At 43.3% G+C, this 19,509-nt stretch overlaps 1 protein-coding gene across 4 annotated transcripts in view; it reads left to right on the forward strand.

The window, feature by feature from the left end:
• LOC104637921 (rho GTPase-activating protein 7-like) overlaps window positions 1-19,509 on the forward strand; it is a 51,668-nt gene that overhangs the window by 24,852 nt on the left and 7,307 nt on the right. Inside the window, exons 1-7 of one of the 4 annotated variants that reach the window (XM_075766769.1) lie at window positions 9,495-9,679; window positions 11,177-11,248; window positions 12,751-12,832; window positions 14,268-14,331; window positions 15,583-16,940; window positions 17,393-17,563; window positions 18,262-18,421. In XM_075766769.1, the coding sequence (XP_075622884.1) occupies window positions 12,753-12,832; window positions 14,268-14,331; window positions 15,583-16,940; window positions 17,393-17,563; window positions 18,262-18,421 (1,833 nt within the window). In that variant the 5' untranslated portion in view covers window positions 9,495-9,679; window positions 11,177-11,248; window positions 12,751-12,752. Of the gene's footprint in view, window positions 1-9,494; window positions 9,680-10,795; window positions 10,931-11,176; window positions 11,249-12,750; window positions 12,833-14,267; window positions 14,332-15,582; window positions 16,941-17,392; window positions 17,564-18,261; window positions 18,422-19,509 lie in introns of those variants that run through there. The other 3 variants (XM_075766766.1, XM_075766767.1, XM_075766768.1) reach the window with 3 other exon arrangements.

A 19,509-nucleotide genomic window follows, 5' to 3' on the forward strand; every position in this document is an offset into this window, starting at 1 on the left:
GGGTACATTTCCTGCCATTATGGGTTGTTGTGACCGAATTGTTGAAGGCTGAGTTTGGAAAGGAAGACATAAAAAATGAGAATTAATGATTATCTGACCTTGTCATGGACCAAAACCTGTAGCAGGAGTATCTCTAGATTTCAGGTCTGTGTTTCCCAGGTGAGCTTGGAAATGCAAGAGCTTTATCTGCTGCAGGTTTCACTGACAGGTCTCAGTGAAAGCAGCCAAGCAAAGTTAATCGGGAGATGGAGTAAATACTATGAAAACCATTTAAAAGATTTTTTTAATCATGTTTTAAGTTTTTGATGGTGAAGACTGTAAAACTCAGGTCTGAGTGGTTTTGAATGACTACAGCTGAACAAACCATAAGGATATGTTTGCTGCAATCCTACAGCTTTTGGACTGACTTGGAGCCCCACCATTTTATCTTGATTTTCAGGGGAAAAAAAATCTACTGCTAATTTCAGGGGGGGCATTGAATGTGCTTATTTTCTCATACTTCTGTTCTCACACAGGCGCTTCCTGACAGAAAGGCCAGAATGATAACTAGATGCTAATTTATAATAAGATGGGTTAATGTTTTGTCTGCATCTCAACATCGCTTTAGTGCATCCAAGAATCTATTTTTAACAATATTATTTTCTTCTTTTTAAGCAAGGTTAAAGACTTTATTCAGCTTACTCTTGTCACAGGAGAAGAAAAATAGTCACGCAGTCCAGGTTTTCGCTCATACATCTTTGCTCCCTGAAATACACATACGAGCAGTTTGTCTAATCTGCCTTGAGTCATAGATGATAAAGTTTCAGTCTTTGTCCTTGGGAAAATACTTTTCAATCAATGGATTTCCTTGTCAGGAAGTTTTTGGCTTTGTTAAACTGTTTTTTTCTTCATTTTATCTGATTATTTCCTATTTTAAATCCTTTTCTATTGAGCTTATTAATTTTCTTCTTTGTAACTGACAGTTCTTCCCCACTACCTTTAAAATTCATCTCTTTCAACTCTGTCTTAATGCATTGCCTGTGTTTTGTTCTGCATTTTTCTTCCCAACTGGTCTAACTCCTCAATTAATCCTTCGGCTTTTCTCTGAACAACTTGTTTCCATAGAAATATATGCCTTGATGCCTACTGGTATAGTCACAGCTGAAGTTAATTTTCTTGATCTCCTATGATAACTCAAGATCATCAGCAAGGAAAATGGAAAATTACGTTGGGATCTTACTAAGAGAAACTCAGAAACGAAATTCCTTTCAGCTTTGATTCCTGAAAAGGGGTGTGGGAGGCAGCAAAAGGGAGCGATGGGAAGAAAGGAGTGAGGTGATCTCTGGTAAATGTGTTTGCATGGGAAATATTCCAGTGACATCAGAATTAAACTATACAAGAAGCTTGGCTTTCATGAGATGTGACTCCATTTCTTGGCACAGTGCCTGTCTGAAATAACTTCAGTAACTTGGGGGGTTTGTACAGTTTTGGTTAAGTATGGCTGAGGGATTTAGAAGCGGCAGGCTCATTTATGAAAATCATTACTTTTGTTCATGCAGTATTTTTTGAAGTTGTTTAAAATGACCGGCTCTGGGATTGCCTTTCGCCATATTTGAGCAAGCTTGGTGTCTAAGCCAGGCGGAAGGTAACTGGTTTGGAGACGTACGTGTGCTGACCTACAGCAGGCTGGTGGCTGGTTTTTTGGTCAAGCGATGTCAGCTTTTAACGCAACCCGTTAGAAAGGTTCTGGGCAGTCTTCAACAAGGGTGAGTGGTTTCAGAAAAGAGGAAATTAAGCACTAATGACCATTTGGGGAAAAGATCCCATTTTCCAGGCTTCCGTCCCAAACAATGGCGTGAGCTTTGGGGTTCAGTAACGTTACCGGGTGGTCCGTGGTGAGCTGCAGCACTGGGAACGGAAAAGCCCAGGTGAGTGGGAAATGGATTTTCTGTCATCTTTCCCTTCGGCATGGGAACCTCCGTCGGCAGCCCCGCAGCTCTGCAGCCAGGCAGCTGGCTGTGCAGGGTTTGACACGCTGTGAACATACCCACGTGCCTCTTCTGAAAGTGAGACATCGTTATTCCAGACATCCTTGTGAAAAGAGTAAGTCCTACTTCAGATACAGGTACTAAGGGCCAGGTTCTGTAGAGTGTAAACTTACTGCGTGCGGGCTGAACTCCTCTAGGCTGATGCAAGGATCCCCCAGGTTCATTGTACTATGGGATGGATAAAGGGATCAAGAGAGGGGGATGTGATTCCTTCCTGAAAAGCCTTCAGAAATTCCTCACTTAATACTGTGCCATACTGAAGTTGTCCCCCGTAATATTTTCTGTAGGCCTTTTCTTAATCGGTCACCCATACAACACTAGGAAGCTTGCCATGAGTTTATTTTTAAAAAGTAACTTAACAACCTAAAAGAGAGAGGAAATGAACATTTTAGGGCTATGCAGTGTCATCTCATGGCAAGTGCCCCAAGGAAAATGAGAGGAAAAGAAACTGCGCGGTCTAGTTGGAGCATTTCCGTCACATGGACGCAGTCTACTGATGTTATCCCCAGATTTAAATTATACATTCTGTCTTCCTAACCCAAGCACATAGCTGAGCATTTCATCAGTGCAGGGTGTGTACTTTTTATATTGCTTTGGGTGGGTCTGGCAAAGAGCATTACCTTAGCTAATCGCAGGTAGATGCCATCTATCGCACTACCTTAATTTCTTTTGTATTGTGTAGCCCAGTGCCAATACCCAACATCTTTTTTATTGTGCCATACAAATTTCCAGTTTAGGAACCAATTGCATGGAAAAAAAAAAATCATAAGTCTGTGCAAATGTTGCATTTGATTGCTATGTGGAAAACAAATCTAATGCTTATGAAACACACCTATAAATCGCAACTTCATTAGGGTATGATGAACCTAAATGAGATTGGGGTAAATGAAATGAAGAGAAAAATGCATGACTTCACTTCTTAAATCTTCATTTAAAAAAACCCCAAACCAACACAGACACAATCCATAAGAATTCTTGTTTCAAATAGCAAATTTGTGCTTATCCACTGCATTCAATCTCCTTTTTTTCTGCGGTGTTTTAAGCTCCAAACTGTATGAGCCTGAACATTACAAGAAGTTGCTGTGCAGAAGTTTAGAGCCTGATCTGGTTATCTGGAGGGGTTCATAGAGTTTGAATTATCTTTCTGCCTCTGTAAATTAACACAGCATCCCACGCTTATGCCTGCCCTGCAGAACTGTAATGCCTAACAGTCCAGCAGCTATAAAGTTATTAGTGATTTAAAGTTAACTTCCAGGGAAATAATTTTAAATGTATTAGCACTTTTAAAGACCAGCCTCCGTGACACTCTGTACCTTGTGGAGTATCCCCGCACAATGGTTGTGCAGGTTGTAAAGGCTGATCATGTATTTTTATTAGAAATCTGCAATTTTGTATTTCTCATCTTGGCTGAGGAATCAGATCAGAAGTTTTTCTTTTTTCTTTTTTAAATTTGCTGTGACAAAATAGACCATCTACAGCTTTTTGGAGGGGGGAGGGCTATATTGGGTTAGGTCAGTAAAACAGCACATTAAAAGCAGAAAATAAAATCAGAGCAGCAACGAACTACAGCAAATGTGGAGAAATCTAGTTAGTCGCAAAGGTCACGAAGCCTGCTAATAGTTTTAGCACACAGATTCATTGCTTAACTGCATATGAATTTTTCAGACCACAAACTATTTTTTGTCTAGACCAAGTCTATATAAGCAAAATTAAAAGTAAAGGTTCTGTCTGTTCCATGAAAACTTGTGGCAAGGGACCTCATTGCAACACAATAACCACAGCGTGTGGCTGGGTCAGGCTCGGGAGCTGGGATCAGCCCTTGGGTTCAGTCACCGATTCCAGCTCCTGGGCTGTTCCCTCTGCAGTCAAAAAGAAAAAGTCTCCTGCTGGGCACAGTCTCTCCTTTGCAGGGTGCAACATCAGTCTTAATTTTCTGTGTGCAGGGTAGAGGCAACGTTGTTCTAGGTATTTGTTAGGAAGGAAAAAATGGAACAGTAGCTAATTTTGTAAAAAATGGAGTAATCCATCAAAATGACATTGGCAAAATGTTAAAACATTGAGGTAAGCCAGCAACTTAGCCATGAAGGGTTGATTTGCCTTCAGTTACTCCTCCACTCTGAATGAATGGAGGTAATTGGAACGAGGTAACGATTCCGTATAGCCGGGTACCCCGTGGAGGTAGCGAGCTGTGAGACACACGTCCCGCGGTACTGGCAGCGCAGCAGGGTGCTGTGCGGTGCGCCCACGCGGCGAGGAAAGGCAGCCCCAGGCCAGCCGTGCCCTGCGGGGAGCAGTGCCGGCGCTGGCCCCCCTCCTGAGCAGCCTGCTCCAAGCCCCTGCCGCGACCGCAACTCTCGCGCCGTGCCTCGCAGGCGTAGTTGGATGCACTTAGGAACCGCTCGGTAGCTTTTCTGACTTTGCTGCGTGTGTTTGAACATCATTAGATGTTCTTAGGGTGTGCTGACCAAGTGAAAGATTGTCCGTTGACCTGGACTCGACAGCTGTAAGCAGGCTCAGCACAGCACACCCGTGGCAGGGCTGATAAACTAGCTGTCTTTTAAATAGAATCACTCACTGGCCAGCCTCTGTTGGGTTAAATATTTAGTTCCTAACATGTGGGGTGAACCAGTACACACGCAGTGGTATTATTGGCGTTTCGCAGAATTAAGGAAAACTTAGTGCTACATGATGAAAGAGCACGGGCAATACGCTTGTTTTGGTTTTTGTTACTTCTGTGCTATAGGTTTCTTGATATTTGCTCTATTGGAAGCAAGCAGTTGCCCTTCCTGTTACAGTTCCTCTTAGGAATTTTACATCAAATATTTCTCAATCACGTACAAGGGTCCTGTAAAAAACCCAGCCCTAAGGAGCTTCTGCGTCAGAGAAGTGTTGTATCTGTTTCTGTTTTCCAGCCAGCAGGACCAAGAGTAGGAGACCAACGTATCTGGGATGAGACTGCAGGCACCTAAATCCCCTGTCTCTTGCCCCACTTACTTGGATAAGAATTTTCAAGTGTGGATTTGGAAATTAGAGAGTGTTACACTCTCATTTCTCCTAAAGTCGATGGGAGTTACATACCTAATTCCCTTGCGCCCTTTGAAATTCTTGTAAAGCAAACACTACCTTCTCTAACTTACGTAGAAGTAATTAAAAGATCAGCCAACACTGATGAGCTGGTTAATGTGGTCTGCAAAGAAAATGCCTTTAAACTTGTCGAGGTCCCAATAACTGACATGGGAGGCTAATGACAAGGACCCAAGTAAAGATCCTAACGTCAGCTTGGGAGTCCTAGTAATCAGCTGGGGAAGCTAATGCCAAGGAGCTGGATAAAGATGCAATTAAAGTTGCCACAAAGTACTGGGATACATTGCAGTTCCAAGCTGTGATAAGCGAAGAGCTGGCTGCGGTTCCAAAACACCAGCATGGTAGTAAAGTAGGAATGAAAGGACAAATATCTCGGCCTTTTCTTTTTCCAGACATTTATATTCACTATCTGTATGGAGCCTAAATTATCCTGGCAAAATTCCAAGCAACAATCCTTTTTTTCCCGCCTCTTCCTCGAATGGGTTAATAAAGTTCTATTAGGCTTTGCTATTTTGCATTGCACATGGGACAACAGAACACACATTTCCACTTATTTATGATCCATCACAACTTTTGGAGAGTTTGACAGTTTTACAAGTCCCTGACTGCTTCCCTGGTCAGTGCAAACACCCCGCTTTGCAAGCAGCGCATTTGAGCCTCCAACGTCGAGTAGACAAAATGTTCAGACTCTCTCTTGGAATAAGAGGAGATAACTTAAGAAAAAGCAGGTCTTGAAAATGCTGTCAGTTGCAGGTATAATGCAGTTCTGAGCAGCCTCTGGAAATCATAGTTCTGGCACAGCAAATGCATGTGTGTATAAAATGAAATACCTTCTTAGCAGCTGTAAGTCATGGGGAAGTAATACAAATTCCTATAGCCCCAGGAAGATACACAGATGAGAAAGATGCAATGGGAAACTCATAATTTTATCTTCAAATGGACCGTGAAAAAGCCTTGTCACTTCCACCACTGCCAGCACACCCAGTAGTGATGGGGTCTGAGTCACTGCGTAAAGGACCTGTCAGCTCACAGCCGGCGGCCCCGGACCTATAGGAAAAATGCATTGCAGAGGTCGACACATGGCTGCCAAGCGTGCCCAGTGCTTGTTGGCTCCAGTTCTGGAGGAGGCTGAGCGGGGTGATAGCTGGGCGCTGTTGGCGATGCGGGGAGGCAGCAGCATCTCACTCTGCTGGAAGAGTTGGCCGCGCTGTGCCAAATCAAGCAGGTTTTGAGGCAGGGGCTCTGGGCGTCTGCTTGTCTCGTGCTGTTGTAGGAGGATTAATGCCATGTGGAAAAAAAAATCTTCCCATGTAATGACAGAGATTGGGAAAGAACAAAATTCTTTGGATTTTTGGATTCCTGTTGGCTTCCAGATCGGTGTAGTATGCACTGAAATAAAGCCAGCGTCAGTCCTACCCTTGTTTCTGTTCTCCTGTCTGTGCTCGCATGGCATGGGGAGGAGAAGCTGCGTGAGTGCCTCCCAGCTGGGCACGCTGGGCGAATCTGTTCCTTTGCACAAGCACTGCACTTCCATGCTACAGAAAAGCGGACAAGTAGGGTCCTGGAGTAACTAATGTCGAGGTGCTGCAAACAGCAAGAAAACCTCTCAAACTGTTTGCTCGCTGGCATGGTTTTGGAAGATATTCAGATTTAAATACAAACCCCTTTAATTAATTAAGACCCCATCACCATGTGATTCTTACCTGTCAAAACTGGAAAACTATTTTGGATGAAGATAGAAGCCAAAGTAATGCATCTACTATGTTTTTTAAAAAAATATGCTAAAAAATTACTTTGAAATAGAGACACCTCTGTGAAAACCGGTACCTTTAGGCTAAGGTTTCATACTACGCCGAGCTGCTCTAAGGGCTGCCGGCCGCCGGTGGGCAGTTACATGTCCCCGTGCCTCTCCCCACACGTGCCCACCGGCGTCCTTGTCTTGCCACTGGTGCTCATCGGAACGCGTGGTGGCTGATTCAGAAAGCTAAAGCATCACAGATCTGATCTTGCAGAAGAAAAGTGAATGGTTTCCTGCCAGTTTGGTTGACTGGACCTGCTTGCACAGGCTCAGTGGTGTCGGCGAGCAGGGGTAGGAGCACGCCTTCGGGGGAAAGGAAAGAAACAGGACTCCCGCTTTGGCAGCAGATCTGTGCAGCTGAAAAGTCATCCTGCATCCTCAGAATAAGGCTCATTGTACTTAAGCTTTCAAATAGAAATTTGTATCCTGCCATTTTATTTAAAGGAATTATTTTTAAAAATTTGAAGTACAATTTGACACTCTTCGTCAGTTGAAGTTTGTGATCATCTTGTAGTAAGCCCGAGTGGCCTGTTTCATATAGGGCTTCTCGTTGTTTCAGTTGCTGCCTCTCCATTGTCAGGAAACTGCTGCTTCTTGTGAGGAAACCATCTCAGAGGGAATGCCTAAATCTCAGCACAGCTGCCTTTTCGTGATTGCAAGCATTCCCGTTAACACTGATGTTCATTCTGATAGGGATTTAATACACATTGTAGCAGCTGGTTTCTAAGAACCTGCTGAGCCTGGGTTTGCTCTCCAGTCTGCAGACAGAGAGTGCTCGGATGGGGGAACGCAGTTTTCCAGGAGAGGAGCTGCCAGCCAAGCTGCTGTAGATCCTGGGGCTCCGGAGAAAAGGGGGCAGGGGAGCATGGAATGGCACCAGAGTGGAGCAAAAGGGGCAGCGGCCGTGGAGGGCAAGTGTTGTGGGGGCATTGGGACAGCCATCGCTTTGAGTGCTGCTGTCAGTGGGATGGGACCGAGTCACCTTCGGCACAGAACGGAGCTGCGTAACACAGTACAGCCGAAGCACTGCACAGGTCGTGTACTTGGGCACTGTTTCTCACAAACATCTGGTAGCAACCTATCACCCACAGCCCGTGGGGAAACAGGTGGCTTGGCATGGAAATTTTGCTGGCAACCTCTAATCCGAGACAGAATTATCAAGCTTTGCAGGAAAGGATTTTTTTTTTTTTTTCATCTGCTTAATTATGAATTCAGTTCATGAGAAGGAAGTGACATGTTTAGGTTGCTCAGCTATTTCAGTTGTGCACATAGCAGCCAAAAGATCTGTTCAAAAATTGTCATCCCCTTGTATGACATCTAGCTCCCAGGCAGATACGCTGCAATTGCAATAGTATTTGAGGGTGCTGGTCCGTACTGGCCTTCTGAAGGCTCCGTTCCTGAAGGGTTGAAGAACAACAGGTGCCGATTGCTCCCACAACGGTGCACCAGCGGCAATACCGCGCCAACCGAGACTCCCTGATTCCCATCCGAAAGCTGAGTCTGTGACTGGAGAGCCAGGCAGTGCTCAGCAGAACTCGCTCACCCTTTAACAGTCCCGTAGGACCCATGTGAAAGACTAAAGGAGCGTGGAGGCTGACAGTAGACCATGGTGGCCTGAACTGGTCCTGGTTGCCAGGACTGTGATTGTTACTTTAGCACCTCCATCGGGGCAGGATTTCTAACTATCTGTTGCATGTTTCTAACAGTTGCTGCTCAAGGTGAGTATGTTAGTGTTAGCTGCTAAAGCTGCTCATGATTATTGCTGTTTTACATCTCTGTGACTTTTATTCGCGGAGCTTTAGAACTCTCCGGGGTCCCTGACGGCAAATACTGCTGGGGTGCTTCATCTCTATTCTGCCATTGCTGTCTAACAAGTTTTCACTCGTCCTTCATGCTGCACATGCCATAAAAGCAAAGCAGTCTTGCACATCAGTACTGAGTGCAGCCCTATGGAGAGCAGTTATTTCCTTTTGAATAATTACTTCTTATTTCCTTTTTATTTCCTCCTCTCATATTGATCATTATCATAGTAATACAAGCTGGTCTGGGAATTTCCTTTCACCAGAGTGAAATTCCTAGGCATCCATTACCCCGTCATGACTTCACTTTCCAGTAGCATTGGGAGGAGGCAGCAGAGACGTCCCTGGAATACAGCGGTGTCAGCAGGACCCTTTGGGTCGTTATTTTAGCAGTGAAATAATCGCAGCAAATCTAATGGCAGATAATTGTAGCCATGCAGGCCTACAACTTATTAGTGCTTCCTGTGTTGCCTCCTAACACAGCAGGGGCATTGCGGCGTGGGACCGTGCAAACGCATGTTAAACGGCCTGAAGATTTATATCCTGTGTCCTTGTCCTATGGAAGAGGCCACCTCGAAGTGTGAGAATGCCATCGTATTTTCAGTCGTATTCATTGAAAATGTCATCACTAGCTGCAAAATGTTTTCTAGCCTGTTCTTATTTGCCTCACCGTTCACAGCTGGGTTTGCTCTAAAAATAGAGGTGTACTTTTAATGCGTTGGAAACTGGGGAAGCTTCAGCCCCTACGGTCACTGTCCCGCCTGAGCTCAGGAAAGCTGTGCACAGGCTCGAGTTGGCTGGTTGAAAGTCAGGTCTGGAAACAGGACAGCTAGAGTTTCTCCACAGCTGAGCTGGCTGAGTGAGTCTACCGGGTTTTTCTAAGGGAAAATCACTTTGTGGAGACTTTTAGCGTTAGACTGGTCATCCTCCTGGCTCTTTTCTACAGATTTTTTTCTTTCCTGTTTTGCTCTGTGAGTACAATGCTTGTGTTCTATCAGTCCCCTGTCTTGGTGTTCAGCAAATGCTGTGTTATGATAAAGATTATGATAAATTATGGCACTAAGTATAGTAATAAATGTAGGAATAGTGTATACCGGTCATTGTGGAAGAAATTAGTTTCTGTTCTGCAGTTTCGGAAAAAAAAACAACCAAAAAACCCAGTCATGCATCTGTTTTATGTAGAAATGTCCTTATCATCCTGTGATATCGCTTTATTCTCAGATGAAAAAGCCATAGAATTTTGTGCAGGAAAGCCTTTGTTATGGATGGCATTGTCCAAATTAAGCAAGTGATAATGGAAATAAAGTTTAAAAGCAGAATAATAAAATCATGGAAGTTCTAGAAGTTTTTTGATGAGTTTCTTCAGTCTGTTGCACTGGTGCCTTACAACTGAGAAGTGAGAGCAAAGCAAGCAGTGAATTTGAATAGGTATGTGTGTGAACTGCCTTGGAATCCTAATCTTCGAGTGCATGTGTAAAGAAAATAGTTTTAAGAAACAGGTCTGTTCCTTTAACCTAGCATGCTACATTTTAAGGTGCTTTAAAAACATTTCTCTTCACTGAGCATGCTCGGTTTTAAGGTTTAAAACATGTCTTTCAAAGGAGTCTTTGCCTTTTGGTTGGTGTCTGTTGTAACGTAGATGCAAACATACAAAAAGTGTAGTGTGGGAAGGCTCTCCTCTCCAACAGCCCTGGTAATTTCTAGTATTTGCAGAGATTAGAGCCTGCTGGCATGTACTCATGCTAAACGTGTTTATGTTTTTGAGGAATCTGGTGACTGTTCTGCGATTCTGTGAAGTTATATTCTGCTCCTGTGGGAATGTTACAGTATTGGCCATAGGGCTTCACGAATTGTCACAAAATGAGCAGTTAATTCTTGACATCTGCTGTGCTGAAGTGACTGCCAAGTTGTGTGGGTAGTTGGCAAGGAAATAAATATTGATAGACCCTAGCAACAGGTACTCCTGAGAACTCTTGTTCTGGGAAGGCTTCGGCTGTGCCCAGTGTTATTAATGTTGTGATAGCATTTTAAGTTTATTTATAGGATTTGTTTGTGTCTTATCACCATCTCTCAGAACTGGAATGCATGAATGGGCTTTGCTGTGCGAGGGCATAGACACGCGTATCATACACCCTTCTCTGGTGACTCAGTGCGACATATAACAGATGCTTCACTGTCCAAATCTCGGGGTAGTTGATGTACACCAATGTATGACATCTCAAGTATGTGCTCGTATCTAGACTCTTGTATGTTTGCTATCTATCCTGTGTTGGAATGACTACTCCAGAGCTATGCACATATAAGTGCATCAGATATACAAGAATTTCTTTCTTTTTAGTAATATACTAACAAAACATTCACATACAAGATCGTCTGAGAATCCGCCAGATAAAATTAGCTTCCTTATACTGAGAAAGCACTAACTCTTGTGAGCACTGGAAGTGAATAATTTTATGTTCTCATTGCAGAAATTGAAGCCAGAGAAGCCTGCGACTGGCTGAGAGCTGCCGGTTTTCCCCAGTACGCTCAGCTGTTTGAAGGTATGATCCCAAAGACTGGTCAAGCAGCTGGCACCAAATTCAAGTAGAATTGTTCACATACATAAATAATTTTAGAACCCGACACTTATGATGGAAGCACTTCCAAATTCTGTACTATCTTCATGCAAACCTGTAGAAAAATAGTAACAACCTGCTGTGTGTTCTTGCAGCAATCACATCTTCATTAGCTTAGCATGGACTCAGTAGACTTCTGCAAAGGACCAAATCTTTCCTGGTTATTGTTAGACTGTAACTCAGTCAAATTTCTGCTTTTGTGATTTTTAGTTGCTTGTAATTTTCTCAGGCTCTTTTCCTTGGAGTGTTGGGGTTTTTTTTTCGACTCACTGATTGCAACCAAAACTCATCTAAGCCTCTCCAGCCTGTGGTCTTGAGCAAGATTGTTTTATTGGTGTTTTGAAAAAGAATGTTGGAAAAATCATCTTGCAATCATAAGTCTTTAAAACAGATACTCAGAAGCAGCCAGCCAGTCAAACAATGGAATTTGAGCATGTTTTCATGTTGTTAAAGTTACAAAGAGTGCTCATTACTTGTGGGGGAGATAGATATGGATTTGTTGAGAACTTGTATAATTTTCAGACAACACTTCTGCTTATGCCTTAAAACTGTTCTGCTTTAGAATAGGTGTGTTGTTACAAACATCGAACGTAACAAAAGCTATTTTTTAAGAGAGACTTTGTCAAAGAACTACAGTTAAAAGAACTAACAGTACCTTCTGCCTGCTCTCATTTCCACCTTCCCCGTTCATTGCAAAATTACAAATTGCAAGTCAAACAATAGAGCCAGATTTGAAAGCTGTATACATGATGGCTCATGGAAATGCTTCCTGTTTGACTACACCAGATTTTCTTCTATGAGCTGTCAATCTTAGAGTTTGTTGGGAATGTACATTGCCTTGCTTGCGGGTAACGAACCCTCTGTATTACCTTGCTGTTTATACAGCGTCCTGACTTCACCAGGAAAATTAAGTTTAAAAAAATAAGCCAAAAAAATACTGGTTCCCTCACCTGCAAGGCTAAATCTCAGCAGCTGACCCACTGAACTCTTCAGCGGGTGTATTGATTAGTTTCAAGCCCAGCATGGTTCGTCAGGCTCACTACACCTCAAGGAGCGTACATCACATGCTGCATTGTACCTTACCGTCAGCAAAGCTTGTGTAAAATACTCCTAGGTTTATATTGTACTTGAAGGCAAAAAGTGCAGAGAACCTAACCAGAGCAAAACTTTAATTCTGTATTTCTTGGCTATAATATTTAGTCACTGCAAGCTCCTGGAAATGCAGCAAATGCTTGTTTACCTGTAACTGCTAACAGCAAGCAGATACCTACATTTATTGTCCCTCTTGCTCTAAGGAACTGATCCTCACTTACTTGGTGGACATTTGTGTGAAGATATAGTTATAGAAATAGATTTAGATTTATTTGCAAAATTCAAAGTCTTTGCAATTATAACTCTCATTTCAGATTCAACTTCTTTGTTTACAGATATGCAGTTTCCTATTGATGTAAAAACTGTGAGGAAAGATCATGAATTTTTAGATGGAGATGCGATTGAATCACTGTTCAGGTAAACATTAATTATGAATCGTCTTTAATACCTCCAGGCTCCGTAGTTATTTGTCATTCATCTTTTCATGGCTTAGTTTTTGTCAGAGACCAACAAAGTCACCAATGCTGCGACTGAAGGAAATCACTTAGGCACATACTTTAGTACCACTGAAGCTGGTTGGTTTCGGAATTTAAAGGTGAAGTAAGCCTGTGTCTGCACATCGTCTCAGCCAAGGGCTCAGTGACGTTATGCTAAGCATCAAAGCTGTCCTTTCTGTAACATGAAATGTCTGCAGGCTGAGAAAGAATAATCGGGTCCCTGCAAGCACATGGTAGCACGACAGTTTGCTCTTTAGAATTGCATATTACAGGGTGCAGGGATTTCCTCCGACTAGGGAGCTTCCCCAGAGCTGTTCCAGGAGATAAACAGCAAAAAGGATCTGCACAAGAGACACGTTTTCTGTTTTGGTTTCCTAAATATTTTTTTAAGTGAGAAGCTAAGGTATTGATTTGAAAGGATTGTTTTGCCACAGGTTTTGACAGCACACGAGCGAAATTGCATCATCAGTGCAAAGTCAAACTCATTGCTCTTCGGGCTTTCCCCATGTGAGAGTGCCAGGACAGTGCAGAGCCATTCTACGTTACTGCTTACTGCAGTTGCTGAAACCTTCTCACTACGAGATTGTTTAGCGGGTGAAGTGCCCTCCAGCCTATCCATGCCACACCGCTTGGCCGATCCAAGGGACACAATAAGAATTTCTAACTCTGCCGGAACCGGAAAGTTCCTCTTCTGGCAAAGTGGCTTGGTCCTTTTCTGTGTAGTTAGGTCACCTGAATTCACATTCTGCTTGTCACAGGAGCACCAACAGGAGCTGTTTGCATACACATCTCTAATGCACAGCAGATATTCGAGAACTTTGGATATATTTTGTTTCTTGATATGACTTCTGTCCTGAATGTTTCTTGAAGGCTGTCAGTGTGCCTCCCTGTTGATGCCACGTGTTTGTTTGACAGTTAAGTAAGTGACTGATGAGTTTGAGACCTTATTGATTCCACAAGCTTTAATTAGTATTATAAATAATAAAGTTCTTCCAAGATACAGCTTAATGTCTTTTTTTTTTTTTTTAAGAAGCACACTCAGAGGTTCTTTCATTTTCAAAATCTTAAATCAATATACAGTTTGTCACAATCACTAAAGGTCATCATATGATTTTAAATTAATTAATCAATTATGGTCCTCTTCTCTAATTTTAAGATGGCAGAACTGAAAGTGTGAACATGATGTTAATTGGCGCTGGTTTTGGCAAAATGTGTGGAGAGCCTCTAACAGAATGTCAGTCTTTGACATCAGTAATGAAGAGTCCATGGTCAAAGTTCATGACTAGTTTGGTGCATGTTTGTTTTCAAGAAATAAAATAGTTTATATTCAAAACTTCTTTTTTCTTGTACCCTAGACGGTTGAACACATTGAACAAGTGTGCATCAATGAAAGTGGAAATAAGCCGGCAGAGGAAGCGGGTATGCTTGTAAAATATGGTTAAATATCTCACTAAAAATGAGTTTCACTATTATATCAAAAACCTGTTTTTAAAAGGTGTATGAAGGATTAGCAATTTCTGAACTTTTCTTTCTATTCTCTTCCATCCTGCAAAGCTCTTCCATTTGCATTTTCCACTGAAAAACATAGTGATGGAGATTGAAAGTATGTAATGTTCATTTGTAATTTTGTAAGGTAGGTTGGGGTGGGTATTGAAACAGGTTTTAAAGATAATTTGACAGCCATTACTGTCCAATAGTTGCACCAAAGCCCCACCTCAGCATGTTTTTCCTAAGTAATTTCACATCTTATTTAAGGCCTGAAGTGAAATTTCACTCTTATTGACTAAACAAAGGATAAGAAATTAAAATGCACAATCCAAATCATGTCAGCCAATGTCAAATGCCCAGTCAAGAGAAGTTGGATAGGCTTTAGCTGTGCTGGCTTTGTCCTCTCCTTCAAAAAAGGTAGCTAAAACAGCGTTATAGCCACATCTTGGCTGGTTAACACGAGGATTGCAAAGCCTCTTAGGTACCATGGATTAACTGTAGGACTAGCAAGAAAATAATGCAATCTTTTGGAAAAATGTCTAGTGTTTTGGAAAGTTCCACTCTACTGTCAGGGTAGAATGGAGTAAGAGAGGGTTGACAGAGAAGAGACAGGTCATCCCATCTCTCTTAACAGTTTGCTGGCCAGGCGCTCACTTGGGATGGGACAAACCAGCAAATGGAGCACCTGGGGCAAATGGCCGGTGGGGCTGAGGTCTGCAAGAGGGTGTGCCAGATATTGATGCTGCCCCAGTCCCACAGCCAAGTGCTTCTTTACCTGAAAATGAATGAGTTTTGGTCACAAAAGTGTGAAAAGAGTATTTGATTTGTTTGGCTTTAGGAAAGGCCGTGTAAACCAAATACAATTATCTTTCAAAACCTTTGGATTTGCTGCAAAAGAGAATTTTTCATCCTCAGATCAAATCTGTCCTCTTTTCCTGCGGTAAACTTACCAGATTTGTCAGCATGCTTGGGCATAAATTGTCAGCATGTTTTTCAAATAACAGAACAGGGCTCAGGGCAGACCTTCAGTAACCGAATGGTTACATTTCCATGTGTTGGTCTTGGGGGCTTTGGAGGTGAGCAGAAAATTTATGTCTCCTTTTTTGTTACATTACTTGGTAATTTAAAGAAGTTTGCCAAACTTTGCCCTTGAACTGTACTTTTTTTTTTTTTCCTTCTAAGAGTGATGACTCCGAAGATGATGAACCTTGTGCAATAAGTAACAAATGGGCTTATGAGAGGTGCAGTCAGAAATGGTCTCGTATCGAGAGCCTAGAAGGTTTCCCAGGAGAGGAAGGTGCTAGTGCATCAGTCCCAGGCAGTCCAATACTGAAGAGCATCAGCAATGAGGATACTGTCTTTCTGGATCATGGCGAAAAACATGATGTCTCCTCAATTCACAGTACTAGCAGTGGTGACAGTGACATTGTTAGCTTCCCAAAACCTTTTGAAGATGTGGCAACCAGCACGAGTTCCTCAAGATGTTCCTCAGTTAAGGTGGCTTCACGGGACTCTACTTTTAGTTGCTCTCCTCCCCCCAGTGAATTTTTAAGTGTCACCAGTGAGGAGAAGCTTTTGGATAAGTCACCATATAAAAAAAGGAAGAGCCTTCTAAAGAAAATGGAGAAGCTGCACTTAAGGACCTGCAACTTAAGGAGTGGTCAGTCAAAGGCCAAACCCATAATAAGTGAACCTGTTCTTCTGGAAGGACTTAATGAAGAAAAGATGAAGATGCTGAACTGTGTAAATATTTCTGACCTCTCTGGCGCCCAAACAAAGAACAATTCTTCCTTTTCTCCCCAGAGTTGCAATAGCAGCAATCAGTCTGAAAATAGCAGCACAGTGAGCACTCCAAGTCCTGTTATAAAACCACGAAGCCACTCTGAAAGGAGTGGGGTGTACACACAGGACTTGGACTCTAGCAAGCTCTTGCTGTGGAATGATCTTTCTCAGCAAAACCTAAAAAATGACCTGAAGTTACAAATGAACCAGATATTTCAAATACCACAAGGCCATAAACCTGGCACTTTCCCCAAAGCACTTACAAACAGCTCCCTGTCTCCAGTAGACAACTCTTCCGTCAACTGGAGAACTGGGAGTTTTCATGGGTGCAGGAGGAGCCGGAGCAGAAGCAGTTCCAAGGACTCCAGAGCTCCCAGGAGTCCCCTTTCGCGCACAGATAACAGGCTAAGTATATATGACAATATGCCCAATATTGAACTTGATCATTTGGAGGCAGCACAAGTTGGTGATGATGATGTTTTTTCAGAACTGAACAATGTTATAGAAGATGTCAATGGTCTCAAAAAGTTGGTTGATCAGTGGACAGAGAAGTTCTCAGATGATGGGGATTCGGACTTTGCCAGTGACTCGACCTCTTTGTATCCATCCTCACCTAAAGAAATCTGTCTTGAAACAGAGGGCGCAGAAGACAAGACAGCAGACCTCCCAACCGCTGAGGGAGAGAGCAGCTGTGAACTGGGCAAGGCGATCAGTTCTGTAGACCTGGCATACATGACAGACTCTAAGACGACCAACAGGTCAGCCATCCCTGGGTTTCCCTAGTAGACTGTCCCTTGGGAACCCTTCCCCATTGATTGTCTCCACTCAAAATGTCATTGCTTTTCCAGAACAAAGTATGCTTCAGTAAGGCTGTTCTGGGTAGCAGGGTCTGCACCGCTGGTGGCAGGTACTGCTGGTCTGTGGGCGCTCTGGTGCCAACATCAGCTCTGGCCTCTGTTGACAGTATTATCTGCATGAGCACTTAGATGTTTGGACTCAGACTTTATGGCTAGCTTGCTGTTTTCTTACTGAAACGCTCCGTATTGCCAGAGTACCTCCTGGATGAGAAGTACCTTGTTTAAACGCAACTCACCATATGGTGTTTGGGAACTGCAGGTCATTTAGAGTCTTAGGTGCTTCAGAGACACAGGCAGAAAACTAACAGGGACAATGGAAATAGTCCTAAGCTTGAACGATATTTATCCCGCAGGCACGGGAAGCAGCACTGGTCTGTGGAAGAGAGCGTGAACTTGGAAAGCCTTTCCATCCAGCCTGCCAGCCCGTCAGCTGCCCAGCTGGCCCGGACACAAAAGCTGGCTTTGCTGAAACTCACGGCTCTAATGGACAGATACTCCCCTTCCAGTAAGCAGGGCTGGAACTGGTAAGTCATCTAACCCTAAAGCAACCTGTGCTGGAAGGAGAGGATTTGCCGTAAGCAGGTGAATTTGCCTAGGCTACACATGCCCAAGATGAGGAATTTCATCCTGTGAAATCGCTGGCAGTTTCGTGGTTATCTCAATGGCTCCAGATTTCCTCTGCTACCAACTGCACTTTTGCTCCTCGCTGGTGGTCATGTTGTTACTGATTCTAACGCACCTTATAGCTTCCTCTTTAAATTCGCCCATTTGCAGGGCATTGTCCTTCACAGAGACTGTAGGACCTGAGGTGAGAGCTGGCTGGGCTGAGAGTCCATCTCTGCAGCAGCAAGTCCCAGTTTGAACTGAAACGGTGACAAAAAGTCAGTCACTCGTGGAAGTGTCAGTTAGCATCTTGTGATAGGGATCTGGTACCTGAATATAGAAAGAAGTGAAAAAAGCCTGCAGTGTCCTAAAGGCGTGGAACATATTTCACAGGAGGATGCTTTATTAAAGCTAATTTCAGTTCTGAAATGAGGAAATCATTCCTGTAATTGCCCTTAATGATTTTCTGTCTATCTTATGATGCTATGCGTACAGGTATGTGGCAGAATTTGGGGATGTGGGAAGTGTAACTACATCCTCTCCCAAGCATGTAAGTAAAGTAGCAAGCGGAACTGTGCTGGAGAGCTAATAAGTTGAACGCACTGGTTTTTGTTTTCAGGACCATACCAAAGTTCATTAAAAAAATAAAAGCCTCTGACTACAAGGACAAAAATGTGTTTGGGGTTCCTTTGCTTCTGAACGTTCAGCGAACAAGCCACCCCCTGCCTAACGGCATACTGCAAGCACTGGACTATCTAAGAAGCCACTTTCTTGACCAGGTATGAACTTGAGGCGGCCCAGAGCAGCTCCGGTCCATTAACGGCTCTGCTCCAGGGAACCAGTCCCTGCTTCCAGCCTTTGGGAGGGACTTTCTTGCCTCCTAAGGCTCTGACTGGGCAGAAAGGTGTAGGTCTGAGCAGGGGGGCTGTGAGGAAATAATACCAATCCTGTTTCCTTCTGGGAACGCCTTTAGTCCTCTATTGTATTTTTGTGCCTTGCCTGGCTGAAATCATCTGCCGTCAGTTCTCTTGGCGCGGGCAGTCAAGCTGCCGGCTCCTGGGGAGGTACCGTGTCTCTGCTCCCTTAGCAAGTAAATCTGCCACGCAGCGTTGTTATTCCCTCCGCTGTGCGGTTCCTGGTAGTGCCAGAGCTAACGTGCTAATTAATCTTCTTTCAGCTGAAATGTACCACTAAGCAGAGATAGAGAAAAACATATTAGAGCAATGCCTGTAACATCTTTCTCTGGATCTCCACTCGTATTTATCCACTAAAAGTGGAGATGTGTGCCTGGCAGCAGGAGCGTGTGTAAGATGCTACTACCCTAGCGTAGTGGCAGAAATGGGAGACCCTGTGACATGAGAAGTATTAGTTAAAGAGTTGTTTGTTTTTTTTTTTTCCTGCGCTTTGCAATTGTGTAGGTGTGTAACATCATGCCAAAGTATGAAATGTGTGCATCCTCTGAAGTTACAGTGCACTGTGGTGGCACGTACCGGAGTGTGAGCAGTCAGTTTCTTATGAAGGCAGTGTGTTTCATTTTGAGGTCATGGTATCTATTCAGTTAGTATAAATAAACTGATGACTGTAAATACTCAGTGGCACACAGTAAAACTTTCAGCAGAAGCTTTCTTGAGATCAAGTTCAAGGAAACTTCTAAATCTAGTTTTTTTCTGAAACTCGATTGACATTTATATTAAAAATAAAATCATAATTTCCCTCCAAATGGCAATTGCCCTTTGCCAGCCTGTCGATGTATTAGATCTATCAGACGTACCAGATGTTAAATCTGAACCTTGTGGACCTCTCAGTCTGATCGCGCCAGCGTGGGCATCAATGTGCGTTTACTTTTGGATGAACACACATCGGTGCA

This window comes from Balearica regulorum, chromosome 14 (assembly GCF_011004875.1).
Source record: "Balearica regulorum gibbericeps isolate bBalReg1 chromosome 14, bBalReg1.pri, whole genome shotgun sequence".
In the NCBI taxonomy this organism is placed as follows: Eukaryota; Metazoa; Chordata; class Aves; order Gruiformes; family Gruidae; genus Balearica; species Balearica regulorum.